The sequence below is a fragment of the Arctopsyche grandis genome, chromosome 5 (assembly GCF_051622035.1).
Source record: "Arctopsyche grandis isolate Sample6627 chromosome 5, ASM5162203v2, whole genome shotgun sequence".
NCBI classification, from domain to species: domain Eukaryota; kingdom Metazoa; phylum Arthropoda; class Insecta; order Trichoptera; family Hydropsychidae; genus Arctopsyche; species Arctopsyche grandis.
In genome coordinates, this window is record NC_135359.1 from 7,584,021 (window position 1) to 7,607,813 (window position 23,793).

The 23,793-nt window shown below is 33.5% G+C and overlaps 1 protein-coding gene across 1 annotated transcript in view; it reads right to left on the minus strand.

Annotated features, from left to right (window-relative positions):
- LOC143911474 (ABC transporter G family member 20) overlaps positions 1 to 23,016 on the minus strand; it is a 33,082-nt gene extending 10,066 nt beyond the window's left edge. Inside the window, exons 1-6 of the mRNA XM_077430349.1 lie at positions 22,923 to 23,016; positions 12,819 to 13,061; positions 8,535 to 8,682; positions 8,207 to 8,469; positions 8,034 to 8,127; positions 3,488 to 3,650 (exon numbers count right to left, since the gene is read on the minus strand). Coding sequence (XP_077286475.1) covers positions 3,488 to 3,650; positions 8,034 to 8,127; positions 8,207 to 8,469; positions 8,535 to 8,682; positions 12,819 to 12,937 — 787 coding nt within the window. The 5' untranslated portion in view covers positions 12,938 to 13,061; positions 22,923 to 23,016. The remainder of the gene's footprint in view (positions 1 to 3,487; positions 3,651 to 8,033; positions 8,128 to 8,206; positions 8,470 to 8,534; positions 8,683 to 12,818; positions 13,062 to 22,922) is intronic.
- Positions 23,017 to 23,793: the final 777 nt, after the last annotated feature.

Consider the following 23,793-nt stretch of genomic DNA (forward strand, 5'->3'; position numbering starts at 1 on the left):
ACTGTCAGCGTGTTTACTGATAAAATTTTGTTTTAAGCCTCTTAAAATTTAGTTTGAACTCGTAAAGTGACGTAGTATGAACGATTGATTAAAAATATAAGATTAAAATAATGAACGATTGATTAAACAAGTCTAGCATACATTAAATGTAAGAAATTATATACACATATAATCGGATTATAAGTTCACGCACATGCGCAGAAGGCTTTGCGCCTGTCGCAGATATAGTACCTGCAAATAGCCAATAATTCGCAAATATAGTACCTGAAAATAGGCACAACCTTTTTTTAAAATCATTTGTTATTCGTTTAATTATGAGACATATACAATTTTTGAAATTTGACCAATCAAAACGAAGATTCACAGAATGATAATGCTGATGAATTTCCGTTTCAAAACTAGCGTTTTATTATGAAATAAACTATTTGCTGACACCAATTTTTTTTTTGTGTGCTTTGGTTTGTGAAGAAAAACATCCGCAAATTGACCATGATTAAATTGTATACATTTGAAAAAAATTCCTTATTTTTGTTATAACTGACTAAACTTGTATTAAATTATACTATGTACATTCATACTCGTCTGCAAATTGTACATATGTGTACATGTATAGAAATACTAATGATGATGCTAATTTGCTTCGTTTGCATAAAATATTTAATAATGTCTTTATTCGTATATATGCAATGTTATTGTAGCTTGTATGCTCATTCTTTATACATATGTATGTACATATATATTTCCACACCTTTTGATGAATTGATGGCAAACTTTTCAAAGGCACTCCTTATTACCGCACAGTTTTCATACAATTTAAATTTTCCACAATTTGAAATTATTTCTGTATTTTACAGAAATTTCAATTTAGATGCGACAATTAAACTGGTTGGGGTAAAATATATGAAAGACTTGAGTAGGATGAGAATTTGACGTACATATCTTTCCTTTAAACTACTAGAGCTATTTACCAGTGAAGTTTTGGAAGTTTTTTCTGGTAGAAGAGTCTGATAGCCATGCATAAACTTGTTGCTGTTTCTTCTATCCTTAATTTTCAGTAACGAATAATCGATCTTATTGAGATTCATAGTATTTAAAATAACATGTATGTTCATAATCTGACCAAATCTAAGAGGGCTAAGGCAAAAGCCCCTCTCTGACCCCTCCCTAAGCGACGTATCAGATAGCAGGGATGCTATCTAACCATAAAAAAATGTCTGTATGTCATCTTAAGAATCTACATGCATATATAAATGATTTTATCCCGCACTGATGCAATTTATTGGAATTTTAATAGTAGCCTGCTACTTAATTAGTCTTATTAATAAGTAAATGACTTTACGTATCAACTACATAGTATAATGTAAGCATCGATGTTTCACTTAAATGTAAACATGCTTCAGTGTAACACTTTATGAATTATTTATTTATTAAGGTCAGTAGATTTTTGCACAATTTAAAACATTATGTATAAAATAATTAGTAAATTGGGTTGCCAAGTAATGCGAAATGACGTCTATTGAGACACTATATATCTCGATTCTGTTTTTTCAGCCATTATATTATAATAAGTCCACTTATCTTCATTTTGTAGAAATATCTCGCGAAACATTAAATACAACGTTTTGCGTTTAACAATATTTAAAAATACCAGTGGCCTGTAATACTTTATTCTGCTTTTCCGAGATTCTAGACATTTCGAATTAAAAGAAGTGGTAACAATTTGTGAATTAAGTCAAACAGAAATAGTGTTTTGGAACTGAAAATTGGATCATCATCTACAGCCACTCACCATCCACTGCTGAATGAAAGCCTCTTCAACACGTCTCTGTTTTGCGCAACAATCATCCATCTCACCCTACACATTTTCCTAATTTCGTCTACCCATATTCCCCGCGGTCTTTCTCCTACCCTTTTGCATTCTATCTGGTACCATTATAGCACTTCTTTTATCCACCTTTCGTCAATTCTTCTAGCCACGTGGCCCACCCATTGCAATTTCAATCACTTCACTCTATCCACTACCCTTGTAATTCTTCTTATGCTGCGTATGCACCAAACCAACGAACGACCCACAGGCCAACTTTTAAAACCAGTAGCGTACAAAATATCGAAATTAAGCTAAAGAGCGAAATTGAGCTAAAATTATATCATCGTTGATCTTTTGAATTACAACAATGTTTTGAATTACGACGATACACATTTACAACCAGAGAAATATTATAATTTCTCTGCTTACGAGCGAAAAAAAATCTTGTTATTATTTCTTAAAAGTCTGATATTTAATTTCAATTTATTAATTTAATTTTTATTTCGATATTTTGTATGCTACTGGTTTTAAAAGTTGGCCATTGGGCCGTTCGTTGGCTTGGTGCGTACGCAGCATTAACCACGTATTCCGTTTCCTGTCTTTCCTCGTTATGCCAAGCATACAATGTTCCATACTTCTTTGAGTGAATTGGACTTTGTGTAGCAACTTTTTCATTTAAAATAAAACAACATTCATTCGTCCAAATGCACTCTACCATAATTTCACATGTATCTTTATTTATTCGTCTACTACATACAAAGTTGTATGTAAATCGGGTTTGGTGCAAACGATCGAAAAGCGCCAGATAGATTGAACCACAGATTCACTGGATGGCTGCTTTAAACGCAATTCTCGACTTCACGAATGATAGATTGCACATCAGATGACGAGTAACCTTTCGATGTATATATATAGATGATTATTAAAATTGAGTTGGATCTTTCTGGCGAGTTTAATAAGGCAAAAGTCGGAACTAAAGTATCAGAAGCACAGAACGTTGGTATGTCGGTACTTCGGGTAGATTCCCCTTAGTGTAAGTGCGAGCAGTGCGCACGCATAAGGTACACGTGTCGTTAATCTGTGTTTCAGTCTGTCTGGCGCTTTTCGATCGTTTGCACCGCATCGATGTAAATCGTACTAATCGCGATTGTGCGGAAATATTAACCGGCACGCGCTCTACAATGTCCCAATATATGTATATTGTATGTATGTATATATTGTCTCGGAACAATTTCGAATGGATATTTTCGCTCTTTCGTCATTTCGGTGAAAGTAAATTGTGAATTTATCGAGACACTTGGGTGTGAAATGAAGCCTACAAGTGCACACATATGTACGCTAACACAATAAGTGGAGCAACGAAACTGATATACAAAAGCGATTAGCATCAGTCGAATATACATATATGTACATAATAAGAGCGCATTTCAGTCTCACGGATCGGATACGAAACAGTCGTCCGTTACGTGACGTGACGTGACGGTCGGATGGAGGAAACCAGTTCCGAAGTCAGCGTTTGGGGCAGGCGCTTCCAGCCTCCGGTACATCCACTCTCACTTTCTTCAGTGGCAATTGCTAGTGTTACCTCATCTGCCCTACAAAGGGCGGCAGCCATTGCGCAACACCGTTATGCATTATCAAATTGCGCAACACTCGATGTGCACCCTTCGTGCTACTCACCGATGGATTCCACGACGATGGGTTCTTCGGTGCCTCCGTCGGCCTTGGACTGCTTCACTGACAGCAGCAGGAATGTCTCCTCCAGGGATGAGCAGCCGTACTTCCTCATGACGTTCTCAGGGGCGTCCTCAGCTAACAGTTTACCCCCTCTCATTAATCCGATCTGTGAAAATAAGTAAATTTAGAAAATAGTTTTTCCCAATATATACATATATACAAACAATATATACAATTAATTTGGGTTTAAATAAGTTTGATAGGTTTAAATTAGTGGAAATGGGGGGATTAAATGGTGTATTGAAGGGCATGAAATCAGTTTCTAGTATAGATGGATTGACTCTAGATATTTTAATCAAAACTTGGGACATGGTTGGACCTCAGTTACTGAAATTAATAAATGAATCGTTAGAAGTGGGATCCGTCCCGGATGCATGGAAGGTGTCTACTATTGTACCGGTACCAAAGGTTACTGGCACACATAAAGCCAGTGAAATGAGGCCCATCAATATGTTACCAATTGTTGAGAAGATGCTGGAGGAAATCGTTATGATTCAATTGAAAGAGTTCATTAGTATAAATGATTGTTTGGTTGTGGAACAGTCTGGATTTAGAGTGAAACATTCAACAGAAACCGCTATCCAATTGGTGGTTTCTGATTGGATGGAGACGATGGATGAATCTAGCATGGTTGTTGGAGCAGTTTTTCTAGATTTTAAGCGAGCGTTCGAGACAGTAGATAGGAATATTTTATTACAAAAATTATATAAGTTAGGAATAAATGGTAAAGTATTAAAGTGGCTTCAATCATACTTAAATAATAGAAGGCAAAGAGTAAAAATTGATATGGTGTTATCCTCTGAATTTGTAACACCTCATGGAGTGCCGCAAGGGTCCAAATTGGGACCCTTATTATTTATATTATATATAAACGATATTGTTAAGGTAATTAAGATGTGTAAAATACATTTGTTTGCAGATGATATATTGATATATATAATTGGAAAGAATGTTGATGTAATGTCTGAGATTTTAAATATAGAATTAAATTATGTGAATGACTGGTTGTGTGAAAATAAATTAAAGTTGAATGTGAATAAAACAAAAATGATGTGGTTGAATAGTAAAAATAAAAATATATTGAATGAAATTAGAATTGATGATAAGTTAATTGAAAAAGTTGAAAATATAAAATACTTAGGTGTATACATAGATTCAGGACTAAATTTTAAAATGCACGCTGACTATATAATAAAAAAAATGGCTAGAAAAGTTGGTGTATTATGTAGATTAAGAAATATTTTAAGTAAAAAAAGTAAAATTTTAGTGTTTAATTCAATTGTCTTGCCACATGTGGTTTATTGTGCCACTGTGCTTAATTTGTTTAGTGGCCAAGATTTAGAAAAAATGCAAAAAATACAGAATAAAGCTATGAGAGGTATTTTGAATGTGAGTAGGTTTAAGAGTATTGGAAGTATGTTAGATGAATTAGGATGGATGAGTATTAGAATTAGTCTAAATATTAGTACATTGTCTTTTGTTTATAAGTTAGATCATAAGTTATTACCTAAGTATTTTGATGATTATATAATAAGGAATAGAGATAAACATAGTTTTTATACTAGAAATAAGGACAAACTAGTTGTAAGTAGAGTAAGAAAGAATAAGACGGCTGGGGGTGTTTTTCACAGGGGTGTGCTCATGTATAATGCCCTCCCTGAGTGCGTCAGGTCTGCTAAAAACATGGATGCATTCCTGCGAGGTGCAAAGAGATACCTCTGTGAGGGACAGTACATATAAGTTAATTATAAATTTTAGAGTTAAGTATAATAATTAAGATGTATTTTTAAATTAGCTTGATAGCTAAAATATATATAAATAAATAAGGTCAAAGAAGTTAACCAATAAATCTCTCAACATGAGGCCAACACCCCCCCCCCCCCAAGATACCGTTAGAGAGACCCTTTCGTCGGAAAACGAGGCGGTAATATAGCATTAGAACAACCGCAAGTGACTGCTCTATTTGGGGTCTACCTCACGGCACCGAAAGTGAAAAGGTCGAAAAAGCAAATATCGGAAGGCAAAATCGAAAGATCTTAAGTCGAAAGATCAAAAAAAAAAGTTCGGTGAAGTTATCTCTCTTTTTGTCATACAGCCTTGTTTAATGTGCGCGCGCAGGATACGGGAGGAAAAGCCTGTTCCTCTTGTTCCTGTTGTATCCTGCGCGCGCAAATTAAGTGAGGATGTACGATGGGGAGGGGAGAGAGACTTTTACCGCACGCCACTGATATACGTATCTATACTAACCGTTTTTCATATGTATGCATGATAAACGAATATTTTCGACTTTTTCACGGTCACCCCTCTATTTGATAGTATAAACCTTGCAAAAAACCCGCAATTTACCTACCAGTATAAAACAATCACGGCGCATAATCTTATATATAAAACCGAAACGGCGTCTGTGACTCGTTTCTGATTGGCTGTCGTCAAGTTTAAATGGCTATTTTTAGTTTCACTTCGCCCATTGGTCTGACACTATTCCTACATTTTTATTTTGTCGTTACCAGTGGTGTGCCGTCACTTTTTTGTCCATACAGAGGACTAGGTATGAACACAAATCATATCAAAGAATCATAATAATATATCTTGAAGTGATGAGTATATAATTTTTACAGAAATATTCTAAGTAGCCTATTATTATTAATAACATCTTATTTGTCTTCAAAACTTAAATCTTCTGAATGATTTGTTTAACAATCGACCGAGAATGCAACATTTCAAGGTCTCGTTACTTGTTTCCCCGCAATCAGTACTGATTTGTTTTAAGGGAATTGTTTCGCGAGTCGAGTCCCTTGCCATATTTGCACTCAAAAAGTTCAGTTTAAATATGTGATATTTTAACTAAAAAAATAGTTCAGAATGATGTTTGATAGACACAAATCTGAATATTATTAGTGAAAATCCCATAAATGCTTGATGAGACGAGTAAATTAAAAAAAAAAATCATTCAACTTCGATGGCACGCCCATTCGTAAAAATTCGTTAGTACCGCGAAAGGAACAGAATTCAGGTGTCGAGTCCGTGCAGGTGAACGACGCGGTGGACCATACCTTAACGTTCCACTACCACTACCACTACTTCGTTTAGGGCCAATTCCAGTTTCTGAACTTCGCTAATCCGAGTGAACAATATCAATATGGAAAACGATTCGAATTTATTGTAATTGAATTGTTGATATTTTTAAATTTTAGGTGACTAGTCCCTCTTATCCAATGATGCCACGCCACTGGTCGTTATATACAATAAAATAGATTACTATTTTATTATATGTAATTAATATTTTAATTTATGTAATATTTTATTGTATGTAAATAGATTACTATTTAATTGTATGTAATTAATATTTTAATTTATGTAATATTTTATTGTATGTAAATAGATTACTATTTTATTGTCTGTAATTATTGGAGACTTGTCTACAGAGGAATCTTTTTATGAATGCCTATCTATGTAGCTATCGCTAAAGGGTTACCTCACATATGATCTCATTAGATTTTTTTTCTATTATTAGAAAGTTTTTGCTATTATAAAAATATATATGTAGATGAACGTTTAAGCTTAAGATTAGGCAGGAGTAGGACAGGGCGTTTTGATTCAAGAATCTTTCGAAACCGTTTGGTAAGAGAATGCAGTATTTATTCTGGGTAGATTTTCATTATGTTTGCAATTCTGCATTAAAAGTTACACCACAAGAAGAAGAATATGTGAAGACTCGGAAGACTTTCCGAAGACTCGGATTGTCCCTTTTGGTATACATATGTATGCCATGGTGAAGCGAGTTTCGTTTGCTTGGAGTTTCAAAAACGAGTTTTTTTGCTTAAAATGAGCAACACGGGATTCGTTTTACATACATACATATGTATGTATGATACGCATACAAATTGGACAAAATTTTATTTAATAATTCATATCTTCATGCCAAACGAATGGGAATTTTATGCATTTATATTTATTTCGGAAAAGTATAAAACAAATCAATACTTCAAAAAACGATCTTAGATGCAGTATATTACTAGGAAGATGAAAAATTTGCACATACAATTTGAACTAAAAAGATACTAGGATGTATTATATAATTAATAACAAAACCCAAATGTTAATGCAATTAAAGAAATGGAACACTGTGTCTTTGGCATACTGAGAAGAGATAGAAAATGGAATATGTGAGTTAAAGATATGACAAAAGGTGGTTGATGTAATAGTGATGGTAAAGACATTGAAATGGCGACGGCGGCTAATGTAGCTAGAAGCATAGATGAGAGATAGACGAAAAAAGTGCTCGAATGGTACCCGAGAGAATGAAAAAAGGTCGAAGGAGAGATGGGCGGATGAAGTCAGAAAAATGTGTGGGATGAGATGAATGAAAGCTGCACAAAGACGAATGGAAGCATATTGGAGAGGCTTTCATCCAGCAGTTGATGGTTGTGAATGATGGTGATGATACTCGGATTTTCGGAAATACATTTCAAACATTATATAACATTACCCGATCTGCCTGCCTTGTTTCTTCAATATAATGAGTAGTGATGATCACAGCTACATTATTTTTGGTCGCAACTCCTATTAAATGTTCCCAAATACTGTAAAGAAATTCCAACAAGATTACAGGGAGAAGTATTTTAAAAACAATTACTTAGCTATGAACAAAACTATACTCACTTTGCTCTCAACACAGGATCTAATCCCACAGTAGGTTCATCCAGGATGAGCAGTTCCGGCTCGTGGACCAAAGCAGCAGCAAAGGACACTCTCCTCTGTTGACCACCACTGCAGTTTTTAACGTACCTATTCTCATCTGGAAGATCGAGAAGTTTGAACAAAAGACTGAAGCGCTCTTCTATCTTGTCCTCTTCGAGACCATACAGTCTGCCGAAATAGTAAACGGCATTTTTGACCGTGAACTCTCCCACTAATGCCACTTCCTACAATGAAACAGTTGAGATAAAATCAGTCGGAAAATTTTGGAAAATTTCAATGCGGTAATTACCTGAGGCATATATCCTATACGTCTAGCTGCCACACTTGCTTTTCTACCCGGTAATACTTGTATCGTTCCTGACATCAACTGCCTCCTTCCCACTAAACAAGCCAGCAGAGTAGTTTTTCCACATCCTGAAGATCCTAGCAATCCGTATCTAACCATAAAAAAATATAAAAACCGTTTTTAAGTAAGACATAAGTTATTTTAGCAACGTCATTAATTTCACACTGTGATTAAGTCGAGGTGAGGAATTTACATTTGCCCAATATATGCAATACGCACCATTAATTAATAAGCCAAAATAAATATCCTTATCGTAATAAAATGTAATACAACGGATGTAAGTTTTCCGCAATGCGTATGTAAATAAAATAGATTTCTACATATTAAAATAATTTTAAACACTCATTTCAAAGCATTTGTATGTATGTAAGTGCATTCAATTGAAAATAATGTTGTTTGTTTATTATAATTCCATTATAACGCATTGTGTTCGTATTTATAAGAGTTATTCAAACACATTAAATGACATAATAATGACACACATATCCCTGGAAAAAAACAACAACTACAATTACTGTGCTCATTGTCAAGACGGCGTAAAAGTAGAAAGCGTACGCATGAAAATTATTACGCAACTTGCGAAATTCGAGATGAACTCACTTGAAATTCATCATACACACAAATCAAATGGATTCGATTCATCTCAAGGAAGATGAATAACGAGTGCGAAAATTAACCGGCAAAAAGTTTCAATTTAAAGCTTGGAGAATTCAATTTCAATCTCTCGACTGCACTAAAAATCACGATCGAAATTGGGTGGGTGTGTACATGTCGAAGAAGAGTACGATGACAAAAAATCGAAAGTGGTGTCCCTGGCCCACTTTTAATAAGCCAGGTTTGTCGGGAAACCCGCTGATAAAAGCGGTTAAATGAATTTCTCAACAGCAACAACTTTTCGATAAGTTACCCAAAAGCGATGTGTAAATCATCGTGTCTTAACTTTAAAAAACATATATGTTTACACATGCACAAGAGTAATGTACCTACATATGTAGTCGAGGCATGGAAAATTTATCCGAGGCGGAAAAGCTCGCTAGTGTCTTTTTTTCGTGCATGTTTGAAGTAATGAATATTTAAGGTTTGTAGAAATGAAGAAAAAACGGACAATACAGTGTCAATGTCGAATTTATAGCACGATCATTCTCGATGTATTATATCATACTTTACATCCAAATATAGAGAAAGTAATCGGCCAAGAACTGAATTCAGTACTTGCGATATTTAAATTTGGCACAACATTAAACCACTCTTCGATAACGTTTTCATTTTGTAAAAATAAGCACAGGTGTGGTCGAAAAAAATACTGCTTGGGTAAGATCTTTTGGCTATGTAACAATCATTAATCAAGGGCTGGAATTATTTCCATTATCTTATGTATACTGTGATTAAATACTTATAATTTCACGATAATCTGGCGTTGCTTCATATTTACCCCAGGTTTGGAAAATGTTAGACGATTTTATTTAGGTTGAAATTCCTGTATATCTAAGAAATATTTTACAACCGATTTCACTGAGCAACAAAAAATTTACCGGAGCAGAAACTTACTAATCTAAGTAAGTTTGATCCGCTAAATTCGAATATGACAATGATTTTTATTGACTTTCTCTCGATTAAGAGATATTAAAGTTTAAAAAATGGCCAATTTTTATTGATTATTATTGATGTGCCAAAGTGACTATTGGAATCAATAGTCAGATGTTTTTTCTATTGATTGTGATTCTTATATTGCTTTAAAATATGTACGTATAATTAATTATGAAGCAAATTTTAAGTAAAAAATATATTTTTTACACATTTTTTCATTACTACGTTTATAAGGGTTGGTTTTCAATCTTCATATATATTTTTTTATTTAATCTGAACGTACCAATTCGAACGGTAAATGATTTTAAATTACAATATTGCTCGAAAGTGAGCGTGAGCGAGTGAGATGAAGTGATGCGCTCTCCATTCTTCATCTCGCTATTGCATCATCCCATACAACAGCATTTTATAACTCAATTTAAAATCGTTTACCGATCGAATTAGTACATTCAGATAAAATAATAATAAAAATTGAGATTGAAAACCAATCCTTATAAACGTGGTTAAGTGAAAAATTATCCAAAATAGCCCATAATATTACGGAAAAAATGTGTAAAAAAAATATACATTTTTTTGACTTTTAAAATTCACTAGATAATTAATCATAAGTATGTAAAAGCAATAAAAATCAAAATCAATAGAAAAAAATTCTGGTTATTGATCCCAACACTCACGTTTGGCACAGAAATATTAGATTATGAATTAAAGACGACAAAAGACAAAAATCTGTAAATTAGTCTCCTCTCCGGTAACTTAAAAACGTGATTTTTTGTTGTTCAGTGTTTTTTTAACCAACTTCTACCCGAATCGATTTTATTGAAATTTGCACACATACATACGTATTTCCAATATAATATTCTTTCAAAATTAAAATTGACTCTGCAAAACAAGTCTTGGAAACGGTGTTTATGTATGGTGTCTGTTTATTTCGTTACCATATCAATCATTCAACATTGCGCACAGTTTTTAATAGTTGAGTGAATAAAAAAACTAAATAAAAATCGTGTATCCTGAAGAGTGTTTTTACATGGTTTTGAATTAAAAATGAATTACGCTGTAATGAAATTTAACCGCTTTGTCAAGGCTGATTGAATATTCAAAATCAACTTAAAATTGATTTATTTAAATTTAAATTTGATTTTTGACCAAGGTCAATAATTTTAAGGATCTATTCGAGTACTGGTTGAGTGTAAGGTGGACACAGTTTTTATTTTTTATTAGTTATAGACTAGCAAAATCATTAAAATAATCATTCAAAAGTATTTGAAGTTTGCATAAGTTCGTACCCGTTTATATTATATTGTAGCGAATACTAAAATGAGCCACCGGTTAAGTGCAATCGGATTAGGCCGAGGCGCATCCCTGACACTGTGTGACCGTTATAATTGGTTTCGAGGATTATCTGCAGACTAATTGCAAGCAGGCTAAAAATGGCCACCGAATTGGCGTAGAAGCGGCACTCGGTCGCATTACCGTGGAGTTTTCAGGAGTAACCGATAGCGTGGGACTGAGTGTCGTGGGAATACATATCCGGGTACATGCCTAAACAATACGGATGTATTGTTTAGATAAGTATTGAAGATGCCCTGAGAGACCTTTCCTTTATAAGGAGGTACTTAGGCGATATCAAGACATTCTGGACGGAGAACTGCCAGTGCGTGTATCTCCTTAATCACCAATAAATGCTGTGAAACGACTTTGGCCTTTTACTTGGATCCTCCACCCACCCCTACGCAACAATATTTACCACTATCTATAAAAATCGAGTGTGAACTTATGCAATTATCAATACTACTTAGTGCATTTTACATATATATTTGGCAAATAACTTAAATATTCAGAATCATTCAACGTATGCATATATTTTCTAGGAAATTATACAATCTTACTTTGACCTTTAATCGATTTGAATTGGCAATGAAATCCTACAAATCGTTTACAAATCATCGTTTAACTACCATAATATTTCTAAAGTGAGGTCACACAAAAGCATTGACCATTTTTGTAGTTTAGATCCACTTATATTAATAAAAACGTTGGAAGTAAACATTCCCCCTTTTTACTACCGCAACTTTCAAACTTTTCTTATAAAAATCAAGCTATTTTTGTGTCTAAAAGATTTCGCAGTAATTACTAGAGAGGTATTTACATAGTTTCAAACCAAAAAGGAAAATCTTTCAATTAAAAATATGAGGAAAGAGTCGCTAAATCGAAACGACGATGTCAAACGCTAACCATGACATGTATCGCATGAATGAAAACGATTCATTTGATATAATGGTAGATTTATAAATATCAAACGATCTATAGATCATTTAATATTTTCATCACACTTAAAATGTACATTATGATCACATTAACAAGATAGTTAGTATAAAAATGTCCATAATTATATCACCAGATATAATCATTCATCATTGATTGCATGTCGTAAACGAACCACCACATATATACATACATCATTCATTCTTTCGACATTTAAGTATAATCAATGTGATTTTGATGGTTTAATTGATACTTTTAAAATAATCATCATTTGAATATCTACCTGCATAAATGACACGGATATAATATTTTGCGGTTTAATCGGTTGATGCATCTGAAAATCAGGTTTGGAAATGAAAAAAAAGAAAAACATACATGGATCCCTTCTCCACTGTCATGTCTAGATGGTTCAGCACAATCCTCTTATCCTTTTTACTGCCATACCACTTGTATGCACTTCTTACGATGACTGCCGGTTCTTGAACGGGTGCCATTTTGTTGGGTGTTGTTTTTTATCCAATCATCACAGGACGACACAATCCACTAATCTCAATTCGAAACTAAGATGAATGCTGATTTTGGGTGTGACGAATTGACTGCTCATCTCCCCATGACAGCCTGAAATAAAAACACAATTTGTATGATTAATACATCGTATCACTTAAAGTGCTCATTACACAACTTTTACAAATGAAGAAAAAACACATCATTAATTTTGATGAAAACAAAAAGTTATGTAATCATAGATATACATATAATAATTAGGAACTATTTTTGTTTAATTTAAATGAGTATTTAATGTTCTTTTTCTATAAAACGTTACACAATCATTGCAAACGGTGTTAAATAAAATAAATAGTATAACTCGGTATGGCTTTGATGCTAACCATCGAGAGGTACTCAAACTCGAGCCCTAAGTTGACCTCGATTGAAAAGACTTTATTTGGAGTATTTCTGCAGTGATGCTGGTCAGATTTGGATATTTGTATGTCAAAATCGATCGTTTCATATAAGATTTTGCAAATTATCTGATTTCATTGTTGAAACGGTTCAAATTGGTTCAAAGTGAAAAAATTGGCAAAATCATACTACCTACTATTTGTCACCACTATTTTATAGATATATACCAGGAAGGCCTAACAGGTAGACCCTTAGACGATTCATTACAAATATTGCAGCATTTTTTATTACATAAATCGCTGTATTTCGAGAGGCTGACGAACATGAAATTAATCCATTAGAGACATCTATGGATTTAGGCGTGTACATATTTTTTTTACATATTGTACATAAATCAAATTCAGATATTTATGACATAGCGGGTAGGATGGATTTTGTCAATTTGATGGAGGAACTGTTTCAACAATAAAAATCAGATAAATTAGTAAACTCTGATAAGAAACGATTGACTTGGATTCACACATATCCAAGCCTGACCAGCAGTGTTAAAGATTAACACGGGATCAAACCCGGTAACCTCTCGGTGCTAAACATAAACGTAACCATACTGCTGAATATGATTTCAAATTTATATATTAACAAGTTTAATACCATAGATTTCGCTCAGGGGTAAAACCCGTAATAACATCATGGTAAAATATAAAAAAAAAGATAGCTCATCTAGTCCATAAGTGCTATTTAATACTGAACATATTCCGCTATTCGCCTTAATACGTATTTTAATATTATTAGAATTAATTTTAATATATAAGGATAAAAACTCAGAAACGTGCCGAAGATGTGTTTGTTTTTCATTATATACAAATATTATTAAAAAATGAAGGCTAAGTCAGGTAAGGTTAAATAAGAAAAAGTGTAGGTTTAACAATTGAACAGATTCGACACACGTTTTCAAATTATTCTGTATTTCTATGTAACACTTTACTTAGTATTATATGACAATTAATATACATAATGTGTTGGAAAATTTTGGATATGAAACTGGTTGGAGGTACATTGTTTAGTAGAAACAATCTAAAATAAAACAAGCAAGGACAAATGAGTATGAAAAGAATGAGCGTCTGATGTGACAGGTTTTTTTTAGTGCGAAAAAATCTGAAAGAAGCTTTAAAAGCTCAAGATATGTATAACGGTTAATGCGATACTGAGTCATGGTGTCGCCAAATGATGATTGTATCGTGATGGTAAAGCCATTGCTCTCTGTACAAAGATCTTGCCCCTTGTCAGTGCCGTTTTTAGGGGGGGGCTGGGTCGGGAGTATGTTAAGGCGCCACTCCATGCACCGAAGGCGCTTTAAAATTTAAAATTAGGGCGCCAAAGACCCTAAAAAAATTTGGATTAGAGTGCCAAAGGCGAAACTTAAATTGATTATTTGAAACTGAAACTTACAATGTCACAAAATAATTTGTCACAATTGTCTAGGGGCGCTTACGAAAAATTGCCAGAGGGCGCCATAGGGTGTAAAGCCGGCACTGCCCCTTGTATCATCCTACCAACCTATATAAACATATATGTATATGCAAATATTACGAGTAGAGGTAGGATAGTCACAGTGCTATCCATTGTTCCATTGGTGTAAATCCTTTATAAAAAAGGTTCGGCAAACCTTTAACAATGCATTTACAACCTTTGAACAATACGCGGCACCTTCTGGGTCCGGTGACTAATTATGAGTGAATTTGTCATAAATTGTTGTGGGTACCATTTTGGGGATACAAAATATGTTCAATTTCGTAAGTATGAATGCAAAGGTCAAAGAAGATATCGCATTATTATATAATGCAAAGCGAATACATGATGGACAGAATTTGGCAAGCGAGGTCTGAGGTGTTTTCATCATCGGAAGTCACCTCGTCATCATCGAAACAGGTCGTTAGGCAAAGAGACGTATCCGCAGTATCGGAACCACATAGACGCTGTTATCTAACAGAATTCGCACGTGAAAAAAATTAATATACAATCACCAACTGTATATGCATATGTACTATGGTTGGATTAATTTCAAAGTACACGAGCTATGATCGAATTAGCGAAAATCAACATTTTAATGGTTGCCATTGAAATGACACCAAGGTCGAAATTTATGACGGAAAATTATCACCAGAGACGGGTGCAAACGCTCAATTTGGTTTTATGTTATTGTCCTATTGTCTGCAGATCTAATAGTCGCACTTGTAATAGTTCTACATAGAACTAATCACCGTTGGTGTTCGTTACATCGACACAATTATGGTTGCCCACAATTTTAGAACGCCAATACGCACTTTCAAGTACAGACAGCACGTGAAAGTGATTCGCCAAATTTGTACCGGATTCCATAATGGTAAGCCAAGAAGGACTTTTGGGTATCCTTTGTATACACAATATTCGTAGTGGGTGTATATACTATAATATAAGAATTAATAAAATACAAAGTCTTTATTATCTGAACAAAGAGCAGTAGCTATGTACATACACACATATGTACGTATAAAATTGTAAATATGTTTTTGAGCTCTTCTTCCTATTATGCTGTACATTAACATTAGAATAATATTATATTATGATTTCTAATCAAATTAAATTAAAATTGTAAAATAGAAAATGATCAGTAGATCAGTAGCTATTAAAATAGATATAAGATGTATTGTGAACATAATTTCGTAATAATAAAAAGCGTTTTAAAATCAAAATACATATGTATATCACTTCTAGGGATTGCAATACCAGTATACCATACCGGTTTACCGGTAAGGGCGAAATCAGATAGCGGCTAATGTGGCACGTTGCTTTTTTTTTTAGATAGTTTTAAACATATAGAAAAAAGTAACGTTCATGGCACGCGTGCATGGGATAGTCTTTTCAAAACGACACATTTGACCTACATATGTCGTTGAAATTGTATGGTAGTATTTATCCTTGTTTGACAGTGATCTATACCAATAGCCACCAGAATAGTTCGGTCGTTAAGCTTCTGCCTAGCACTGAGAGGCGCTGGGCTCGATCCCATGAGCTGACCTCGATTGAAAAGAATTTTTCTGAGTATACCTGTAGTGCTGCTGGTCAGACCTGGGTATTTGTGATTCCAGGTCGATCGTTTCTTATCAGAGTTTGACAATTTTTTCTGATTTCATTGTTGAAACGGTTCCCGAATAAAAATTGGCTAAAATTCTTCCTACCTACTATGTCACCACTATTTGAGTATGATTAATGTACAATTCATAGATGTCTATAGATTTTCAGTGTCTCGTAATTCAACGACTTGTATAATTCAAATGCTGTATTGTTTGTAATTGGCCAGGAAGCAGTGGCGTCGCTACCGCGCCCGCAGACCCCGCAATACGGGGGGCGCCGAGTCTTGGGGGGCGCCACAAAGCGGCGCGCCTTTTTCACTGATTTTTTTAATTTGTTCTGTAATTTCTTCGTAATATATTTTTTAAAAACCTCTCTTATTTTTCAACCCATTTTCATCTCGTTTTATTGTATGTACTATATGTGCATACATTATTATATTTTTAATTCATCCTCATTGCGTAATTGATCTATGCCAATAGGGCTAGAAGACTGCCGTCTTTTTCCATTTTTTGAACGTCAGTGCCATTTTTCAATCTATTTGCTGCCAATTCTCTTTTATTCTTGTATATATTTATAAAGGAAAATTTACAATCAGTTACTTTAAACCATTGGTTACCAAGCTACAACCCGCGAGACCGGAAAGAAGAGCTTGAATTTATTATTTGTCATGAAACTAAATATACGCTTGCATTTCGGAAAATATACTAAATAGCTTGTGCATCCGATGGGGCTGTTTTGATTGTGGATATTTTTTAAATACGGTTGGGAATACGTTAGCATGGGTCTCTTAATATCTCATATAATAAAAGCAATACATTTCATTAAATCAAATCCTCTTCGAGATCGCCTTTTTTGACAAACATGTGAGGAAAACAAACATGTGATTTTGAGCGCCTTCTATATTACACACAGAAACTCGTTGATTATCGAAGGGTAATCGTCTTAATCGTGTTGTTATACTTTGGAACAGTATTGTGTCCTTATGAGTGACAACCAATTTGGGAACAAGCAAGAGCAGGTGTAAAATGCGATATATTTTATTTATCAGATATATTGGAGAAATTTAATTTGTTAAACAAACAAGGAAAATTATTGCTTTTTTTTGAAAAGCTCAATTTTTTCCGAATAAATATTGGACGACGCGAGTTGACACAATTTCCATCATTGGCTACTATTTCTAATGAAATAAAAGATGATGATCTTTACATATATATTGGACATTTGAAGCAGCTTCATGAGGATATGTAAGTTAGATTTAATGATATTATAAATCTAAATATTCCAGATAGGGTGATTGATCAATTTAGTGTGAATGTAATTGATATTGATATCGAATTGCAAGAAAGTCAGAAAGATCTGCAAAGTAATATGAATGTGCAAGTAAGATTTAAAATCAGTATAGATAATTATTGGAGTATATTTCCACGTCTAGCTTACATCAGGCACAAAGATCATACTAAATTAAATTATCTTTCAATTGATCACTTCAAATTTATTACTTATTTTCAATATATTACTTATTTAACAATTTAATACTTTATTATCAATTTATTACTTAAATCACTTTCTTATAACGAAAGATTGAAAATAATGTATCTCACTACATTGAAGACGAAAAGAATAAGAGCCGACTTAATCGAAGTCTTAAATATTAAATAATCATTATAATTGTCATATGTCTAAACTTATTACTTTCAATGAAAACACTCATCTTAGAGGTCACTCCTTAAGACTCCAAAAAGAGAAAAAATTGAATAAATTGATCAGAGATTCCTTCTTTTCAAACAGAGTGATTTCAGTTTGGAATAGACTTCATTTCCCAAAAAGGTTGGGGACCCCTGCTTTAAACAGATTGTGCACTGCTTGTTGGTCGTCCAGATTAGACTATTAATGCACTTCGATATATAGGCATATATACGTAAAAAGGTATGAAATATTAATGGTTGTGGCTATTTGCAGATACTACATCTGCAAATTATTGGCTATTTGCAGGTACTATATCTGCAAATTATTGGCTATTTGCAGGTATTATATCTGCGAATTATTGGCTATTTGCAGGTACTATATCTGCGAATTGTTGGCTATTTGCAGGTACTATATCTGCGACAGGCACAAAGCCTTCTGCGCATGCGCATTGTGCACTGCTTGTTGGTCGTCCAGATTAGACTATTAATGCACTTCGATATATAGGTATATTATATACGTAAAAAAGGTATGAATTATTAATTTGGAAAGTTATTTTGTTGTAAGGAAATAATATGAATATATGCGGTCTCCGTGACGAGACAGAATGTTAAACGACAGAAAACGCAAATATCGGAAGGCAAAGATCGAAAATCGAAAGATCTTAAGTCGAAAGATAAAAAAAAATGGTGCATGGTAAACGGTACATACTCACTTAATTTGCGCGGGCAGGATACAACAGGAACAAGAGGAACAGGCTTTTCCTCCCGTATTAATGTGCGCGCGCAGAATACGGGAGGAAAAGCATGTTCCTCTTATTCCTGTTGTATCCTGCTCGCGCAAATTAAGTGAGTATGTACCGTTTACCATGCACCATTTTTTTTTATCTTTCGACTTAACGTCTTTCGATTTTCGATCTTTGCCTTCCGATATTTTCGTTTTCTCTCGTTTAACATTCTGTCTCGTCACGTAGACCCGAATATATGGGGGGGGGGGGCGCCTGAAATAAAGGCTACGCCACTGCCAGGAAGGGGCATTGGGGTTTACTCGTAAGGCCTTCCTGGTATAAAAATGTAATAAAATAAAACGACCCTTTTGACCATTTTCGGTAAAATTGTATCCTTGTATCCATGTATCCCATATTCGTTATCGATCACTGTTAAGCAAGGATACAATTTTACCGAAAATAGTCCAAAGGGTGGGTCGTTTTGGTATAGATCACTGTCAAGCAAGGATAAATACTACCATATAATTTCAACGACATAGGTGGAATGTGTCGTTTTGAAAGGACTATACCATGCTCGCGTGCCATGAACGTCACACTTTTTCTATATGTTTAAAACTATCTAAAAAAAACCACGTGCCACATTCACCGCTGTCTGATTTCGCCCTAAATCGACAAAATTTCACCATCGGTAATTACCGGAACCTATTTGAACGCGAATTAAGGACATACACAGTCATATTATTGCATAACATTATATTAAAAATCGATGCGATTGCGGATTAGGTTGCCTGGAATTTGTTTATTTTCAGTATTAATATTTATTTATTTATTTACATACATATTTTACACACCAGGAAGGCCTAACAGGTAAATCCCAATGCGCCTTCCTGGCCAATCACAAACAATGCAGCATTTTTATTAAATAAGTTTACGAGACACAGAAGAAATCGGAATTAACTAGACATTAATGAATTTAAACTTGTACATATATACAATTTTATTGTACTTAAATCACTCAAATAGTGGTGACATAGTAGGTAAGATGGTTGTTGGTCAATTTAATAGAGGAATGTTTCAACAATGAAATCAGATAAACTCTGATAGGAAACGATCAACCTGGAGTCACAAATATCCAAGCATTACAGATAACATACTCGGAATAAATTCCTTTCAATCGAGGTCGACTCACGGGATCGAACCCGGCGACCTCTCGATGCTAGGCAAAAGCTCAACCAACGAGCCATGCTTCTGGTTCAAATGTAGCTTTATTAAATGTGGCAAATTCAAATTGATAAATTCACTGGCAACACAGACCAACTAAATTTAAATAAATGCGATCAGATGGTTGTTTTAATTATGATCCAAACTTTCAAATGGTCCAAATTTTTAATAAATAAATAATGTTTATTTATTTAAAGTAAAAAATGATAAATAAAATATATTTATTATTACGAATTTACTTGAATGTATTTATACGACATTATTCACCTGAGATTTATTTTTAATTATTAACGATTCAATCTAGGTTGAAGTTTTTAGGAAAAGTAACCACATAACAGTTACATATGTTATTCACGATTTTTTTTCATTTACCGGTAAATACCGGTATACCGATAGTAGGAAAAATCATTTACCGTTTACCGGTCTATGAAATTTGTCGGTAAATTGCAATCCCTAATAACTACGTGATGATAATCATTTAGCATCTTAAAACTGTTATTCGTAACGTGCGATATGATCAAATAGACTAAGTGCAATATGATCAAATATAGTAGGGCAAGTCTATTTAATAGATATATAAGTATAATTTTGATTCATACTATTTTTTGTTATAAAAAATTTCAAGCTTTAAACATGCACTTCGCTTTGTAAACTATATTATTCTACCTTTTATCTAAAAAAATATGAATGATTGCATAGGCTGAAGTCCGTATTTAAATTTCATAATTGAATTAAATTCTAAGTAAATTTTTGATCATGAATTTTGATTAAAAAAAAATTACTATTATAACAACATATGAATGTAATTATTGGGTAGAAAAAAATGTTAAAAAATCGTCTATCATTTTGAAAATAATATAACATACTCTTAAAATAATGTTAAGCATGAAATTTAATATTATTTTATAAAATTATTGAAATTTTACTTGCTTATTAACAAAACATACAACTTTTACGAGTAAATATGTATATAACTGTGTACAAAGGCAGTGCATTAACCGTTCAAAGAATTTACCGCTATCCAGTTTTAACACTAAGAAAAGAAAAAAATTGATTTTTTGTGCATCTGCTAATGTTATATTTTTATCATAATATAAATATTTATAAATTTTCGTAGACTGAATTAAATTTAAATATTACTACAAGGATTGTAAATAGGTTTTTGAGCTCTTTTTCCTATTATGCTTTAGATTAACATTAGAATAATATAATACTGTGATTACTAACCAAATTAAATTAAAATTGTAAAATAGAAAATGATCAGTAGATCAGTAGCTATTAAAATAGATATAAGATGTATTGTGAACATAATTTCGTAATAATAAAAAGCATTTAAAAATCAAATCAAATATTACTACGCAAATTTTAAATGCTCGATGGATACATATTTGAAGCATTTTGATAACTTTAAACTGTAATGGAAATGAGAAATTCAAGCATGTGACTAAAAATTCAATTTGTTAACTTTTCATTATAAGAAAGTCTATTTGTTTTAAATTATTTTAATGTATTAAAAAAAAAGTGGAAGCATTTGAATAAATATAGCAAAAAATCATGTTTTCACGCCCCACTTTTTGCAAGCACAATTTTTTTTAAATTTCACAACTTATATATATATATATATAATATAAACATGTAATTTATTTTATATATTTACAATGCCTTATACACTCACATATTTTTTCTGTGTTTAAACAAAGCGGATTTTTCACACTGGTTCTAAACTAAACACGTTTAATATACACAAAATTAAGTGTCACCATGTACTTTGACACTCGGTTGTATATAATGATGATTTTTGCGGATTTTTCTGAAGTAAACAGAGCGTGCAAATATCGATCAGGATTGTTATTATCCGCTAGAAAGTATGTATGTTGTATATAATCATTTACGAATGCGGTTACAGCACATAGTAAACAAGCGTACAATTCGATGTGAATCATTTCATTTCGAATTGTGAAACCGGTACGATATTCATTTTCGAATTTACCTAAAATGTGACACAAACACACACATATATGTATATAACAATCAACACGATTTGCATTATTTTATCTCGCGTTATGACACGGAGCCTGCGATTCGCAACATATTCAGTGCACATTTCACAACACCGCGCACTGACCCGAACGAAAGTAAAAATAATAATTTGAGAGAAAAAAAACCGGATTTTTCATCCCAAAATGTAAACCATGTCGATTAAATAATTTTAACCAACAAACGACCGGGCATCGTTCAAAATCGTTTGCAAAATTATGGAAAGGAAAAATAAAAACTGAGGCGCGAGCGCGCGTTTGTTTCCCAATCGAGTTTCTCAGATACTTCCGCAAGTTTTACAATACTTAAAATTTGCTTCTGGCCAAATTAATGTCACAATACATATGATATTCAACTTTGAGAAATATCAACGCGGCGACCGTAAAATTTGGTCAAAGTTATTAACATTCACAATTAAATCGGACCCCTCAAGGAAAATATTCTTTTTGTAAATCCAATCTCATTATCATATAAATCGCTTGCAATAAAATAATATTTTTCATACATATTATGTAAATCGAATCATAAACTTTTGATTTACGCAACAAAAACGTTAATTTTTGCGTTGAATGTATAAATAAAAAATAATTTCGAAAAATAGCTGGCCGTCGCAGAACGAATTGCGCCGAGCCTGTTACCGAAACCAGCCGAAAAAAATATGAAACATCCGTTCGAAAATTTTACATTTTGCAATAAAATAAAGCCGATGAGTTGTTTTGTACACTTCAATGGAATTGTTTGCGTTTAAACATAGGGTTAATGATTGTATGGAGGTGTTAGCGTAACGCAAATATCACCTGGGGAGCGAAAGCGTGTTGGTTGTGTTGAAGTCGGTCGAAGACTGAGGTGAGCTGAACGCTGGAGCTGGTTCCGGAGTGTGGTTTGCTTGTGCCACATTTCTACACAATCGTCTAAATAAAAGCGAATTTTATACGTTGAACTACATGCCCGACTGTCATCCGACGCATGTTCGTTACATCATTGTGTCTCGCCGGATTTTTCCCGCACTTTCGGAAAATCTACGAAAATGCGCGAGTCGCGGAAAAAGGTCTCACGTTTAAATATAATATAACAGTCCGTGCCGATTATGTAATGTTACTTATCAGTTCCTGTGTATTATACTAGATGTTGATAATTTTCTTACCTGTATTTCAATAACTATCGTCGTACATATTTATTCAAGACTATGTAGCTGAACCCGGCATGCATTGCAATGCCACAATAACGTATGAAATTCCCGTTCCCGTTCCCGAAAACATTTGTCGGAAAAACGCAGGAAGCCAATTCGTGGGTCGCGACGCGAAAACATTTGAAATTATAGCGTTGCAATGACACTCATTCCCATTTTTCCCATTTTCTTTCCCGTTTTTGGGTGATTTTTTGTCACAGTAATCTTCCCAGACATGCAAACAACAAATTCTGAAAGTTCCATCGTAATTGGTTTAGTGGTTTAGGAGCCTATTCGAGACACACAGACAGACATTCATTTTTATATATAAACATTGATTCATTTGCACTACAGAAAATAAATAAAAAATTGGTGATTAATAAGCATTTTATGGTGTGGAAAGGAATGAAAGTGGTATGTGTTTGTCAGGAATTGTGTATTTAATTTAAAAAGTAATAATTTATTCAGATTTTAAATATATGAAGCGTTTAATTCTATAA